The following is a 15,546-nucleotide window of genomic DNA, read 5'->3' as shown; positions in this document are numbered from 1 at the left end:
GTAATGGGGAGGGGGTTGGGAGATGAAAAGATTTGGATGAGGTTAATTGGATTAGAAGGGAAAATTTTACTCTATGTTTGGTTTATGTATAACAATACCTTGTGATTGACCCGGGAAGCCGGGGGAAGGAGGGGAAGGGGTTTTCTGGGAGGGGGGAAAAAGGGGGGGAAATGTTTTTGTTTCTTAAAACTTTTCAATTAAAAAAAGAAAAGAAAATGTTGGATAACCATCTGTCTGAGATGGTGTAGGGTTTCCTGCCTGGGCAGTGGGTTGGACTAGAAGGCCTCCAAGGTCCCTTCCAACTCTGTTGTTATTATTATTATCCATGGAGATTATGCCAGCCTGCCAGCCAGTGTTCTTGGCTGCAATATGTCTCCACTCCTTTGGAGAGCATCATCCTATCATAATTCCCCACCAAAGATTCATTACTAGCTTTAAGGGCCTTCTAAATGAGAGATTTTATAATTGAACAGACAGAATTCCAATAGACAGTATCTCTAAAATATTCAAAATTTAAGAAGACAAAGGAGGCTAGCACTGAGATCATATGATCCTAATTGCTCTAGAGTTCATCTTAAGGGTTATAAGATGAGGCAAAATGGTATGAGTTGCCCAGGAAATTGCCAATGCACTCTTGCCCGTTGACATGTCTGAAAATGTCTCTTTAATTTCCACCCTAGCAGCAGGAATTTTGAGCCTTCCAGGAAAAATAAATCTGCTTCCACTTCGAAGGCAAATGGCTTCTTTCACAGAGTGAGAGCACAGGAAAGGACTACAAAGGTTGTCCATCATCCTGCTAATTAGCCCCCCTTTTTTCAGCATCTTTGATAAGTGAACTAGTCTCTGCTTAAAAATTCAAATGACAGTCCAGTCCCTACCAAAACAGGTGGTTCCACTGTGGAATACTTCTGCCCTATGGATGTTCTTCCTAAAGTTTAATCTACACCTTTCCCGTAATTTAAAATACTTAGCCTAGTTCTGACCCTCTAGAGTAGGGATCTCCAACCTTGGCAACTTTAAGACTTGTGGACTTCAACTCCCCAATTTCCTCAGGAATTCGGGGAGTTGAAGTCCACAAGTCTTGAAGTTGCCAAGGTTAGAGACCCTTGATCTAGAGCAGGGGTGTCAAACTCAAGGAGCACAGGCCGGATCCAGCCCGCGAGGTATTTAGATCTGTCCCATGGGCCCACCCTGGAAACAGTGAAGAACCAGCCCGCGGTGTCTCTGCCAGTGAAAACAGAAATTGGGAGGGCCGTGCACAGCCCTCCCAAGCTCAGCTTTCGGCCGCAATGGCCTCCTGCAGCCCTCTGCTGGTGAAAACGGAGCTTTGGGAGGCCACACGCAGCCTGCCCAAGCCCCGTTTTCAGCTGTGACAGTTCCCTGAGCTCAGTTTTTGCTGGCAGAAGACTGCAGGAGGCTGTTGTGGCTGAAAAGAGCCTCGAAGAGTGACGTCAAGCTGGCCATGCCCACCCCAGCCACACACCCCAACCCCCCACCACCACCAAGATCAAACACAACCCTGATGAAATCGAGTTTGACACTCCTGCTCTAGAGGAAAACAGGGCAAATTCTGCCATTAACCATGTGGCAGTCAGGAGCATTCATGGCAAAAAAATGAAATACCATATTTTTCGGTGTATAAGACTCACCGTTTTACCTCAAAAAACAGGGTGAAAATCTGGGTGCGTCTTATATGCCAAATGTAGCCCTGCCCAGAAAGCTGTGCGTGTGCAAAGATGGTGGCAGCAACCGGAGGTCTTTTCGGCATCCTGCGCAAGTGGATGGGTGGAAAAGAAGCCTCTCAGCTTCCAAGTTCAGCAGCAGGCTCGGTCCCTTCACAGGGTCACTTTTTTCTGCACCCGAGAAAGATCAAAAGTTGCGGAGCAACCTTTAAGGAGAAAGTTGGGATAGCTGCCTAGACGAGGTAAAAAAACCTAACCACTGAGAGAAGAAGCCCCCGAAGCTGCCGGCATTGCAGCCACTCCCCCTCCCTGCAGCTTGGAGCTCCAAGCAGAAGAGGTCCTCGGCTGTTGCGAAGAAGCGGCAGCTCCAGGTGTGCCACGCCCGCTTCGTTCTCCTTGAGAGCAGCTTTGCAAAGCTACTTTCAAAGAAAATGAAGCAGGCGTGGTGCACCCAAGCTGCTGCTTCTTCACAACAGCCGAGAATGGAAGAGTTCGCTCAGGAGCAACACCGGCGAGGAAGGCGGCTGGGTTCTCCCCATAGCCCGAGCTCTCTGGGACGAGTATAACAAGTATGGGGAGGCGAAGGGGAGCGGGCTCATCCCCCCACATGTTGCACCCCCCTCCCAGCCTTTGCCTACACCTCCGTGCCACCTGTGTCTCCCAAAGCTGCCACCGTTGGAGCTGTGACAGGGACTGGGGCAGCCCGGTAAGCGGGGCACCTGAAAACGGCATGGAGGCTCCCCGCAGTTCCTCGGCTTGCCTGGGCTGCAGCTGAATCCTCTGCCCTGAGCCTGCAGATGGAGGCACCCCTCCCCAGCCAAATCTTTCCGGATTTGATTTGGAGGAAAGCACAGCTCATGGCTGCTACATTTCGCTGTGCTGGACAAGCGAAGAGGAAGAAACAGCCAGTGGAGAGCAGAGAGCTGCTCCAGTCCACGCATTCTCCAGGTCAGCGGCTGTTTCTCTCCGTTACTCTTTATGGGAAAGTGTTTGGTGCAACACAGCGAAATTTAACAGCCATGAGCCGTGCTTTCCTCCAAGTCTCATCCGAAAAGCTCTGTGTAGAGAAAAGCACCTGTTTCCTCTGCTGCCCACAGTGCTTAGGGGAAAGCCGTCGCTGTTGGAGGTGCACCAGGGACAGGGGCAGCCCAGCAAGCTGGGCACCTGAAAATGACGTGGAGGTGCAGGTGAAGGCTGGGGGTGGGGTGGAACATGCAGGAGGCTCCCCACAGTTCCTTGGCTTGTCTGAGCTGTAGCTGAGCTGGCAGAGGCCGCGCAAGGCACGGCTGGGAGCGTGCTAACCTTGCCCTCCCTGAGTGCCGGACTTCATGGGGCATCTCAAGAGTGGAGCATTTGGTGCCAAGTTCCTCTTCTGCCCCCATAAAAATCATCCCCCACCCCACCCTACCCACTCCAGTTAAATAGAATGATAGGATTTGTTTTAAACTGATAAAAAGATCTGTGCTACCCGTTATCAAAATCCGAATGGAAGTGAGGACGCCACTGATCCTGATGCTGGTAGGCAGAGGCAGAATTCTTGTTTTCTTGTTTTCCTTCCACAAAATTAAGGTGCGTCTTATACTCTGGTGCGTCTTATACACCAAAAAATAGTGTAAATTATACACTATAGTGTAAATATACACTATTTACACGGTAAATAGTGAAACCCTGCCAGTTTTCAATGAGTCAGAATGGACATAAAAAGGAGTGGGGCATCAGTTGTGCAGTTACAGATGCCATCTTGATTTTTCCGCCAATCTGTATGGACCCTCAGGCAACAGATCTTCTAAGGTGGAAAGGAGGCAGTAGTATAATCTTTCATAGCATCTTCGAAACGGGCTTTGACTAGCGGAATAAAATCCACAGGGGCTCCTTTACCCTTATAGCATCTTCTCTAACTTTTAAATCTTTCCTCCTGAGACTTGGTGCCCATATTTATTGTCCTCTTCTGGACACATTGCAGGGTATTGATATCCTTCTGCAGTGACCAGGGCATAAAACTCTTGGCGCCCAATTAAAATGACCATGGGAGGCACCATTAGATTGGTCTGTACTACTGTTTCTCAATCTTGGCAGCTTTAAGATGTGGAATTCAACTCCCAGAATCCCCTTCTGGGAGTTGCTCCACACATCTTAAAGCTGCTAATGCTGAGAAACACTGGCCTACACTGAGCTTTCTTTAGAGCAGCTAAGAATCAAATTCTTGCCAACATTCTGGAAGATAGGCTTAAGGTACAGACTTGAACATTGGGCTCTAGCTAACAAAATGGAATTCAGTGGTGAAAAAAGGAAGGTTTAGGTAAGAAAAACCAAATGCATAGGTCAAGGTATAGGTTATACCTGGCTCAATAGTAGTACCTGTGAGAGGGATCTTGGAGTCCTAGTGGACAACCATTTAGATATGAGCCAGCAGTGTGCAGCAGCTGCCAAAAAAGCCAACACAGTTTTGGGCTGCATAAACAGAGGGATAGAATCAAGAACACGTGAAGTTAGTGCCACTTTATAATGCCATGGTAAGGCCACATTTGGAATATGGCATCCAATTTTGGTCGCCATGATGTAAAGAAGATGTTGAGACTCTGGAAAGAGTGCAGAGAAGAGCAACAAAGAAGATTAGGGAATTGGAGGCTAAAACATATAAAGAACAATTCCTGAGTGTCGTTAGTTCCTGCTTTTAAAAGGTTAAAAAAAAGGCTCTGACGATCGCGCCACAGCTGTGATTTTCAGAGCCTTTTTTTTTAACCTTTTAAAAGCATTTTTTACAACCTATTGCCCGAATAAGCAAATTGTGTCACATGCATCCAAATGATCAACGGTTGTCTGATGTATTCCCCTTCCTTCTGAATATGGTTCTACCCTGCGTTTGTTTCTTTGAAACCCCTGCCTCACTTGCCCTTGCCTCCCTGGCCCAGATTGGGGCTTGAGTTGGTATGGCATAGGCTGGGTGGTCCTGCAGTCCTCGGCTATATGGCCTTTCCGCTGGCACTAGTGGCATATGGCATCTTTAAACCGGCAAGTTGACCTAGCATGGAAACCCATGCATCTGGGGCACGTGGTTGTTTAAAGTCACTATCTCTTTGGCTTACCCTTCTTTCCAGGTATATTCGATTCATTGCTTCTTCCTCCTCCCAATTTTCATCATTCTCAGAAACCTCCATGGCCCAATCAGGTTCTGTTGAGTGCGATGGACTCCACTTGTCTTTCAGATGTCGGCAGCAGAGTCATCAGACGCTTCTGCAGCTCTGGCTTCCTCGACCACATCTTTAAAGGTGACTCCCCTCTGGATCAGCAACTTCTTCTGTAGAGTCAGGTCCCTCATGCCCAGTCGATCTTTCACCATCTCCTCTGGGTTAACAAATTCGCACTTAGTTGCAATTTCTCGCAGTTTGACCACAAAATTGCTGATGGTTTCCCCCTCTCTTTGGTGCCGGTGGTAAAATTCGTTTCGGCTTACCATTGGTGTTACTGATGGGGCATAGTGAGTGGTCCTTTAGAATATTCTGCAGTGTGGACCAGGCCATTGATTCAATATCTCCGGTGCCGGTGATGCGAGGGTCTGAGCCATCTTGTAAATTTTGTGCCACAGTAAGTGAGGAAAAGGGCTCTTTTTCGGTTGTCTGGAAGGCCTTGGTAGTTGTTGGCTTCCAGGAATATCCGGAATCGTCCCATATAAGTGTGCCATTCCTCCATCTGTGGGTCATAGGGAACTGGTGTGGGGGAGGTTTGGTTGGTCATCTTTAGATTTGCTGGGCAAAGTCGTTCCTTTCAATAAAATGGCCGCGGATGCCACAAAGTGAAGGTCGATGTCCTTTGTCCCCTTTCTTGTCCTCTTCAAAATCCCACCTTTGTCGCCAGTGTTAGATAGGGGCACGAACAGAAGAGGCAGGATGTCGTAGTCGGTTTCAGCACTATTTCCAGATGTGATCAGAAGTAAGAGACCAGTAGGCTGCCAGAGCTCTCTTTTTAAAGAGCTCCAGCAATCTTCCTGGCCACTGACAGCGGTTTATTTTTTCCTGCCACTAGATTAGCCATTTGCAGCAGGCATGCAAATGGGTGCTCCGTACGTCCCTACAGAACTACAGTGGCCTCCATAATTCTCAAACAAAAAAACCAGGACTCCTCTAAGAGCTGGTCGCTCAGTCAAACTGAGCAATTGGGGAAGAAGGACTTTAGTAACAAAGGTGACCAAGAACCTGATGGTCACTCTGATTGAGCCCCAGAGATCCTGTGTGGAGATGGGACAGAGTTCCAGAAGTACAACCGTCACTGCAGCCCTCCACTGATCTGGGCTTTAGGGCAGAGTGACTAGACAGAAATCTCTCCTCAGTATAAAACACATGAAAGCCCATTTGGAGTTTGCAAAAAGGCACCTGAAGGACTCTCAGACTGTAAGGAACAAGATTTTCTGACCTGATAAAACCAAGATTGAACTGTTTGGTCTCAATTCTAAATGTAAGGTCTGGAGGAAACCAGGCACCGCTCATCACCTGCTCAATATCATCCCAAAAGTGAAGCATGGTGGTAGCAGCATCATGCTCTGGGGGTGTTTCTTAGCAGCAGGGACTGGGAGACTGGTCAGGGTTGAGGGAAAGCTGAATGGAGCAAAGTACAGGAATATCCTCAATGAAAACCCATTGGGAAAGAGAACCTAAACACTAAGTACAAGCTTGAGGGACATTACCTTACAGATGACCTCCACCCTGTTAAAGACCTTGGAGTTTTCATATCAAATGATTTATGTGCCAAAGCCCTCTGCAACTACATAGCAAAAAAGGCTCTAAGAGTTGTAAACCTAATTTTACGCAGCTTCTTTTCCAAAAACTCTACACTACTAACCAGAGCTTACAAAACATTTGCTAGACCTATTCTTCAATACAGCTCACCTGTCTGGAACCCATATCACATCTCTGACATTAATACAATTGAACGCATCCAGAACAGAGGTGGGTTTCAGCAGGTTCTGACCAGTTCTGGAGAACCGGTAGCGGAAATTTTGAGTAGATCGGAAAATTGGTAGTAAAAATTCTGACTGGCCCCGCCCCCATCTATTCTCTGCCTCCCAAGCCCCAGCTGATCGAGAGGAAATGGGAATTTTTGCAGTAACCTTCCCCTGGAGTGGGGTGGGAATGGAGATATTATAGTATCCTTCCCCTGGAGTGGGGTGGGAATGGAGATTTTACAGTATCCTTCCCCTGCCATGCCCACCAAGTCATGCCCACCAAGCCATGCCATGCCCACCAGGCCATACCCACAGAACCGGTAGTAAAAAAAATTGAAACCCACCACTGGTCCAGAAATATTTTACAAGAAGAGTTCTCCACTCCTCTGAAAACAACAAAATACCTTATACCACCAGACTTGAAATCCTGGGAATACAAAACTTAGAACTCCGCCGACTCCGACAAGACCTGTGTTTAACACACAGAATCATCTATTGCAATGTCCTTCCTGTTAAAGACTACTTCAGCTTCAATCGCAATAATACAAGAGCAAACAATAGATTCAAACTTAATGTTAACGCTTCAATCTTGATTGCAGAAAATATGACTTCTGTAACAGAGTTGTTAAAGCTTGGAACGCACTACCTGACTCTATGGTCTCTTCTCAAAATCCCCAAAACTTCAACCAAAAACTGTCCACTATTGAGCTCACCCCATTCCTAAGAGGACTATAAGGGGCGTGCATAAGAGCACAAAAGTGCCTACCGTTCCTGTCCTATTGTTCCCTTTCATTATATCAAATTAATATAGTTGTTGCATACTTTTGCTTATATATATGTTTATATGATGTGTTGTTGCTTTATGTTGATGTTTGTGTATACTGTTGTGACAAAATAAAAATAAATAAATAAATAAAAAACCCTGCTCCACAGTGCTCAGGACCTCAGACTGGACTAAAGGTTCATTTCCAACATGACAAGGATCCTAAGAACACAGGCAAGACAACATAGGAGTTTACGGACAACCCTGTGAATGTCCTAGAGTGGCCCAGACAGACCCCTGACTTGAACCCTATTGATCATCTCTAGAGGGACCTGAAAATGGCTGTCCATCAACAGTCACCATCCAACCTGACTGAGCTTGAGAGGATTTGCAAAGAAGTATGCCAGAAAATCCCCCAATCCAGATGTGCAAAGCTTTGTCACGTCATACCCAAAAAGACCCAAGGCTGTAATTGCTGCCAAAGGTGCTTCAACAAAGTTCTGGGTGAAGGGTCTGAATACTTATGCCAATGTGATATTTCAGGTTTTTTTTCCTTTTTAATACATTTACAGACATTTCTAAAATTCTGTTTTTACTTTGTCATTATGGGGTACTGAGTGTAGAGGAAAAAATGAATTTCATCAACTGTAGAATCAGCCTGCAGCATAACAAAATTGACAAAAGTGAAGGGGGTCAGAATACTTTCTCAATGCACTATATATAACCTGACTTACAAATGAGGCATACAATTGACTGCTCTCCTTTCACACAAGACTGAGCTCATTAGAGTATTTTGATTAATTAACCTATATTCAGAACCAGATGCATCTCACACTCACCTATTCATGCAATAGATGATTTTCCTAGGACAAACACTCCCAATCACTGATAAAACAGCAAGCTGAAATCCAGCAGGTACAGCCTACTTTCCTTCCAGGTCTAATCCAGTTCTTTACTGAGAATTTAGTACTAGTATACCACACATAGCATCCTTCCACTGCCCCCTTGAGGGGGTTACAAGTCATGACAACCCAGGGCAGGAATTAATAATAATAGAATAACAGAGTTGGAAGGGACCTTACAGGTCATCTAATCCAACCCCTTCTCAAGCAGAAGACGTTATCATTTCTGACAGATGGCTGTCCAGTCTCTTCTTGAAAGCTTCCAGTGCCTTTCAAGAAGGCAAGCAGTTCCATTGGTTGATTGTTCTCACTGTCAGAAAATTTCTCCTTATTTCTAGGTTGGCTCTCCTTGTTCAGTTTCCATGCATTATTCCTTCATGTACTTCATTATTTCATATAGGTTTGCCATCTTATGGGACTTTGGAGGGTGTCCTGGGCGGGACAGTTTTTTGAAGTTTACCTCTAAATTCATAGAAAATGCTACTACTTTGGAGAATGATTTCCAACATCAAAGATCCTTGGGCTGGTGTAATTTCTTTTTCTTTCATCAGCTTCCAATGTTTTTGAATGCACCAAACTATAGTGAGAAAACCAGATCTTGTTTACTATACCCTGAATATCTTCAGTATTTATTTTTTATTTTAAATTTATATGCTACTTATTTTTTGTAAAAGGTGACTCTAGGTAGCTCACTCTATAAAACAAATTAAAAATAATTAAAATATATTAAAATGATGCCAATTAATATTTTAAAAAATATACAAAAACCAAAACTAAGAGGCCTATGGCACAGGGATGTTTGAAATGGGAGGTTTCAATTAAAATTACTAAAAGCGAAGCCTCCAACAACTTGAGCAAAACTCTTCATGACTAAATGGTTTACCTGTCTTTTTCTGATTTTTTAAAAAAAACTTCCTAGGCTTGTGTACAGCTTTGAATTTTCCAAAACTGTCTATATCTGAATAAAGCTCAGGCCACAGGAGCACGAAGCAAAGGCTTGCAGACAGCCCTTAGTGTCAAATTTTGTGTCAAGGGGTAAGAGGGCTTTTGCTGACTAGGCGGCTCATACACTCAGCTTGTTGATCAGAAAGTTCTGCCGTTCGAATCCCTGGTACAGGTCTCCTGTGTGAGAAGGGGGTTGGGCTAGATGATCTCCAAGATCCCTTCCAACTCTGTTTACTGTTACAGTCTGCTGGTGAAAGTAATGAAGTTTCACAAACAAGAATTGGTAACCTGGTTAATCTTCTGACTGCCCTCTGTCTTCTCAACCACCTTTCCAACAGGAATTCTGGCTTGTGTTTCACTTCTTCAGAGGATAAAAGTTGCCAAAAGATTCCTGTGCTTTGATCAGAGCCAGACATGTGCAGCTACAGAGGCTCCGCCAGAGAATCAGGTGCGGGGACGGACTCCTTATGTTGAATTCTAGCCCTGCTCCTTCAAAGCGCTGCTGGCCGCAAGAAGGCGCTAATCCGCCCTCAGCAAGGAAAGGGTTACGCCGGCAGCAGAGCAAGGCAGCGTCGGGGATCTCTGCTCTTTCCGCTTCCTGCTCAGGCCTCTGGGAAGACGGGCTGCTGGGATCTCGGGGTGAGAATTGGGTGGCGAGACTCTTCTGCAATGATAATCTCGATTAGTCGAGGAGGGGGTGGAACAGATGATATGCTTTGCAAGTCCTTGCATAATTGCATTATTTCGATTAATTCTGCGCTTCTAGCAGAAGAGCGGGGGGGTGGGAATTCTCTTGGCTGGAACCTGCGAAGCAGCGCGGCTGAATTGCATCCAGTCTCGCCCTTATCCTGGTCACCCGCAGTGGCCAAACCACTATAATTTTCCGACTCCAGCTATTAGCTGATATAGATCAACGTTTCTCAAACTTGATTTTAAGACACGTGGACTTCATCTCTCAGAATTCCTCCTGCTGGCTAGGGAATTCTGGGAGATGAAGTCCACATGCCTCAAAGTAGCCAAGTTTCAGAAACACCTTTTTTTTAACTGGAGTGGGGGAGCTTTATTTGCCCATGTGATGGCAGCAATTGATCTGGTCTGCCCTCAGTTTGTCAGTTCTCACTTTGGAAGCCATGAAAGTGGATGCCTGTCCTATTATCTCTTTCAAATTCTGTATTACTGTTATTCTTCTCATCTTTACCTATTACCTATCACCTTTTCTACTTATGACTATAACTTTGTTGCTTCTATCTTTATGGTTGATATTATTTTATTTAGTTTCCTAGTATTTATGTTGATTGCTTATTTAGTAGCCTATGACTGTCACTAAGTGTTGTATCTTATGATTTATGAATGTATTTTTATGATGACTATGATCATGATTTATCAGTCATAGCTTTTATGTACATTGAGATCTTATGCACCGAAGACAAATTCCTTGTGTGTCCAATCCCACTTGGCCAATAAAGAATTCCACCCCACCCACCCTTTCAAAAGCAAATCCCTCAACTTGGGGTCCCTTTATGGTACTGAGACCACTGATGCTTAGCCAGCAAGGTGACCGAGTGATACAGAGTTATGGGCCCATTACCCACAAACTAAGCTGGCTTTCTTTAATATAGGAACCTCTGTGCAAAACCAGTTCCTCTCTTACCTATTTGTGGGTTGCAGTTTTCTCATTCCTGTGTCCTTACCTTTCTGTTTCTTAATTATATTCTAGTTCCTCCTTGCCATAAATTTCCCCTTTTTAACACTTTGGATAGATAATTGTAGGGGGAAATATCTTGCCAGGATCATTGTTTTGCTGGATTTCTAAGGGAAAAGGTTATACTGGGAAGTTGAAAAGGGGTGCTGTTTAAATGAAGCGGCTCTGAAACGGGAATATGGCTGCTCCCTGTGAGACTCAGAGCTATGTTGAATTAGACAAGGTTTTTTCCCCCCCATACTCTGGTCTAATAGCAATCATCCAGATGGTAAAACAGGTAATCCTTGTCTAGTAACTGCATTGTACAGTGACCATTTGCAGTTACAACAGTGATGAAAAATTATCTTTGGAACCAATCACATTTATCACATTCGCAGGTCTGTAAAGCAAAGAAAAACTGGCATAAGATTGTAAGTAGAGGCAGTTTCACTTAATTGCTTCGCTTACCAACTGAGTTGCCAATCTCAATTATGATCACTAAATGAGGACTACCTGTACCAAGCTTCTTCCTCCTTGGCTAGCCAATAGATGCTTTGGGGTCCATGGAATTGAATGAGTAGCTACTATATTTTGTATTACTTTTTTAAAATGTTAAAATCTCAAAATATTGTAACTTTGGCTTGTGGTGGAATTGCTGCAGCTTTTAATCATTTGGCTTGCCCTTTTCTGCATTTTTTTTCTGCTGTCAAGTATATTGAAGGTACATCTAAGATGTGCTCTTAAGTATATGGAATCTCATTTTAGGATGCCCCGGTGGTACAGTTGTATGTTACTATATACTTGTGTCTGATTAGAAGTATCCAGGCTTGCCGTATTCATAATTAATGCACAGTTGACTGATTACTAGGATAAGACTGAGGTGGAAATATTTACGTAATTGCTGAAATTGTTTTTTGGATTTTTCTTCCTCTGCACAGCCATCTTCTGCCTGCCACCTTTCTTTTCGGCTGCTGCTCACGATGAAGAAAAACCTACGGAAAAACCAGGATGAACGTTACCGCCTGAAGTTTCAGCGTCTTTGCCGCGTGGCCAAGGTGCTGGTTTACGAGAATGCAGCCTTGTGCGATGAAATTGCCCGGCTGGAGGCCAAATACTTGCAGGTACGTGAGGAGCGCCGTTTCCTGCTTACTCGCCTGTTGCAAGCACAAGCCCTGGCTGAGGACGAATCTTCCACACCTGCTGTGGCAGCCAGCCTGCAACCTTCCCCAGATGAGCTGCCAACTCGCAAAGTACGCCGGGAACGCAAAGGCAAAGAGAATGGCCGAGCATCCAAACGCAGGGCACCCATGGAGCTGGGCATTCGCCGGCTGGTCCCCCCACTTCCTTTGGATCCCACCGGACGGCCGATTTTTCCTATCACTTTAGGTCCACTGACCGTCTACAGTCTGGGTGACATCATCTCTGACCGTCCTGGTTTCCACACGGAGAATGCCATCTACCCTGTGGGATATTGCAGTACCAGGGTTTTTGCCAGCACCCGCAGGCCAACTCACCGCTGCCTGTACACCTGCCAGATCAAGGATGGGGGCACCGGGCCACACTTCGAAATTGCCCCTGAGGACGAACTGGGGGTTGTAATAACAGGATCCACCCTGGATGCCTGCCATGGTCAGCTGTTGGAAGCAGTAGGTGCTGGCCAGCTCGAGCCAGTAGGGGCTGAATTCTTTGGGCTGTCGCACCCCGCAATCCAACACCTCATCCAGAGCTGCCCGGGAGCACACAAGTGTGCTGGGTACCGTTGGTGCCGCTTTGAAGTCTGTCGTCCGAACGATGGACCCCCTCCTGAGGGGCTGTCTCCAAAGAATCCAGGCACTGATTTTGAGGCGTTCCAGAGTCAAGGTTTGGCCAGGTCTCTGAATCTAGATTTTCCTGCGGCTTCTCCTTCTCCACCCAGCGGAAATGGCTACACTGAACTTTTCCTGCCTTGTGCTACTTCAGCCGAGTCCCCTCTCCCTCCAAGTCCAGAAACTGACCCTGATTGAGAACAGCCAGAAGGTAGCTTTTCAGGTGCTCCACCCTTTCTTTCTAGCTCCTCTGTGTGGGGAGCAGTATTGCCTGATATCACTAGAATGGGCTTGATTGAAATTTTCAGAATTTTTTTTCTCTATCTTTCTGTTTACAGTGGCTCCAAGCACCTGCTTTATTTCTTAAGCTTTCTGCAGGAACAGTAAGAATAGAAGTAATTTAAAAACTACTAAATTGGGGGAGATCAAGGCTTTGAAAGAGGGCTATGGAATTTTTCAGCTCTGCAGTTCACAAAGTTTTGGAGCCGTCAACCCCTCTACACCCCCCCCCAAAAAAAGATACAAGATTGCTTCATTTTGCAAAATCATTGATATTGTGGCTTTATTTTAGAAGCAGCCACTCTCATTTCCAGTTCACTTACCCTGGAGTAGTATTTGTTCTGTAGAGGAGCAGCTACAGAAGATCTTGACTTTGTCATTAGCTCATCCAAAGTGGGAACCAGTTTGGAGGACAGTCCAGCTTCTTGTACAGAAATTCATGTGCTAAAGCCTTTTTAAACCACACTCCCCCTCTGCCTGGATAAACAAGCTGTTGTCTTGTCCAGGTGTACCAGGAGCAAAGACTGCTACACATGCATAAGCTCCATTCCGAATTTGCTACCCTCTATAGCAGGGGCAGACAACTATGACCTATAGAAAACTCAGGAATTCTGGGAGTTGAAGTCCACAAGTCATAAAGGGGCCATAGTTGTCTATCCCTGCTTTACAAGTAATCCTCATTTAAAAACCCTAACCGGGACCAGAAATTAAATTGCTAAGTGATGTGGCTGTTAAGCAAAACATCACATGACCACACCACTTAGCAATGGAATTGTTCAGTCCTAGTTGCAGGTCATTAAGTGAGGACCGCCCACTTTTCCTGCCCTGTGTTCACCTCCACTTCAACTCCCCCCTGCCATCTATCTCACCCCAATCACTGCCTTTGTAGACACCCTGCACTCCACTGCTTGTACCTGCTACCTCAGCTGACCAGTGTCTTCCTCCCACTGCCAATGGCAGCTGCTGAGAGATCACAGGAAGAAGAGAAGCAGAGGAAAACCAAAAAAGGCAGAGATGGAAGATAGGAGGATGGGGGAAACTAAAGTGCACCCTGAGGTCATAAATGCAGCTGGGCTGCCAAATAATTTCGATCATGTGAATGCAGGGGTGCTGGAGTGGCCATAACTTCAAGGACCAAGCATAAATACCATTCATTTAATACCAATGGAACTTTGAACTGTCACTGAATGAATGATTGTTAAGTGAGGAATACTGGTAGTATTTGTTTGTGACTGCAGGAAGTTACAATTCAGTCTGAGAATCCTACCTTAAGGCAATACATCCAGTGATATAAATTATAACATCTGAAGTCAGGGAAAGTATACAACCACACATGTTCTGATACTAGAAACTGAACTTTCATTTTGATCCCAAACAGCCAGAGAATTACTTGGTAACCATGTGAGATGAGGCGAGATGGAATGCATGTAGCCTATAGCTTACTAACCCCTGGAGTACAGTCGGGCATGTCAGGGTTTTTAAAAAAAAACAAAAACCCATCTGGCTATTAAGTGAACATCTATTCTGCTTGTTGAATTTTCCTGCAGCTGGGCTGGCAATTGGTGTCAAAATACTTCCATTATAGACTGATTGAAAAAGTAATAATGTTAGATCATGTCTTGTGTTCTGTTTAGGCATCAATTAACATGTAGAACTTCTCTTTCTCTCAGAATCTTCAAATGAGTGTATCAAAGAAAAACAGTTTTTGTAAATTGTGTTCGTGTGTGTGATGCTCATTAGGCAAAGATATGATAAACCCTATGCTAATATTGTATTAAGATGCCTTCTTCTTGTAACTGAGTGTTTTAACTGTGCCGTTTTGTAATGTATAAATGCTAATAGACTAGCAATTAAATTACAAGTCTTCCTATACTTTTTCCATTGTATATTAGGAAAAAAAGGTAGAATGTTTCAAAGTAAACCAGAAGCACATCTATGCCAATATTGAGGAACCACCATTGGTTACAGAGTTTCCAAATTCTTACACAAGCACATGACTGATATGTATTACCATGATTTTTTCCTCCTGTTATTGATTTTTCTTAGTATATTAAAAAAAATTGCCCAGAAGCCTTGACTTTGCAACCTGTTTTGTCTTTGAGCCTAAAATTTGCTTATGAAGAAAATTTGATGGTAGGAATAGGAGAGAATATGAATATAAAAATAATGTTGCTCGTCTGATAATAAATTCTCCTTTTAAGAAAAGGATTTCTTTTTCCAACTTGTAATGCATAGACTCATAATCCTATCTGTGCAAATCAATTGTGATGTGTTAACGGGTATGTTTATCAGTGTTTATATATACATAGTCCTTGACTTATGACCAGTTGCTTAGCAACCATTTGAAGTTATGGTGGTCATTCCCCATCACCTCCAATAGTACTTACAACATGATTCTGAAATTCTGACAACCGCCCCCCCACCCCAAAAAAGCCCATCCTGTGACTACATACAGGTGAAACTCAAAAAAATTAGAATATTGTGCAAAAGTTCATTTATTTCAGTAATGCAACTTAAAAGGTGAAACTAATATATGAGATAGACTCATTA

General features: G+C 44.5%; 1 protein-coding gene and 1 long non-coding RNA gene across 3 annotated transcripts; both read left to right on the top strand.

Moving 5' to 3' along the window:
• The first annotated feature begins 1,563 nt into the window (after nt 1-1,563).
• On the top strand, nt 1,564-7,981 carry LOC131197334 (uncharacterized). The gene is made up of 3 exons (XR_009154932.1): nt 1,564-1,924; nt 4,781-4,951; nt 5,706-7,981. It is a non-coding gene; the product is annotated as an uncharacterized LOC131197334 (long non-coding RNA).
• A 1,760-nt stretch (nt 7,982-9,741) lies between these two features.
• TBRG1 (transforming growth factor beta regulator 1) lies at nt 9,742-15,066 on the top strand. Of its 2 annotated transcripts, none has more exons than XM_058181252.1 (2): nt 9,742-9,870; nt 11,851-15,066. In XM_058181252.1, exon 2 carries the CDS (start codon nt 11,893-11,895, stop codon nt 12,913-12,915), a length of 1,023 nt encoding a protein of 340 aa, XP_058037235.1. In that variant the 5' UTR covers nt 9,742-9,870; nt 11,851-11,892; the 3' UTR covers nt 12,916-15,066. The 2 variants fall into 2 exon arrangements, with proteins under 2 accessions (XP_058037235.1, XP_058037234.1); XM_058181251.1 differs by lacking the exon at nt 9,742-9,870 and adding an exon at nt 9,880-11,343.
• The last annotated feature ends 480 nt before the right edge of the window (nt 15,067-15,546 follow it).

The sequence above is a fragment of the Ahaetulla prasina genome, chromosome 4 (assembly GCF_028640845.1).
Source record: "Ahaetulla prasina isolate Xishuangbanna chromosome 4, ASM2864084v1, whole genome shotgun sequence".
Lineage (NCBI taxonomy): Eukaryota > Metazoa > Chordata > Lepidosauria > Squamata > Colubridae > Ahaetulla > Ahaetulla prasina.
This window is presented reverse-complemented; position numbering and strand designations above follow the sequence as displayed.

What these genes read in the sequence shown, in the direction of transcription:
- TBRG1 (XM_058181251.1), top strand. Translation starts at nt 11,266, where the DNA reads ATGAAAAATTATCTTTGGAACCAATCACATTTATCACATTCGCAGGTC. An exon ending in AGAAAAACTGGCATAAGATT is followed by an intron (nt 11,344 to 11,850) that starts GTAAGTAGAGGC and finishes TCCTCTGCACAG; the next exon opens with CCATCTTCTGCCTGCCACCT.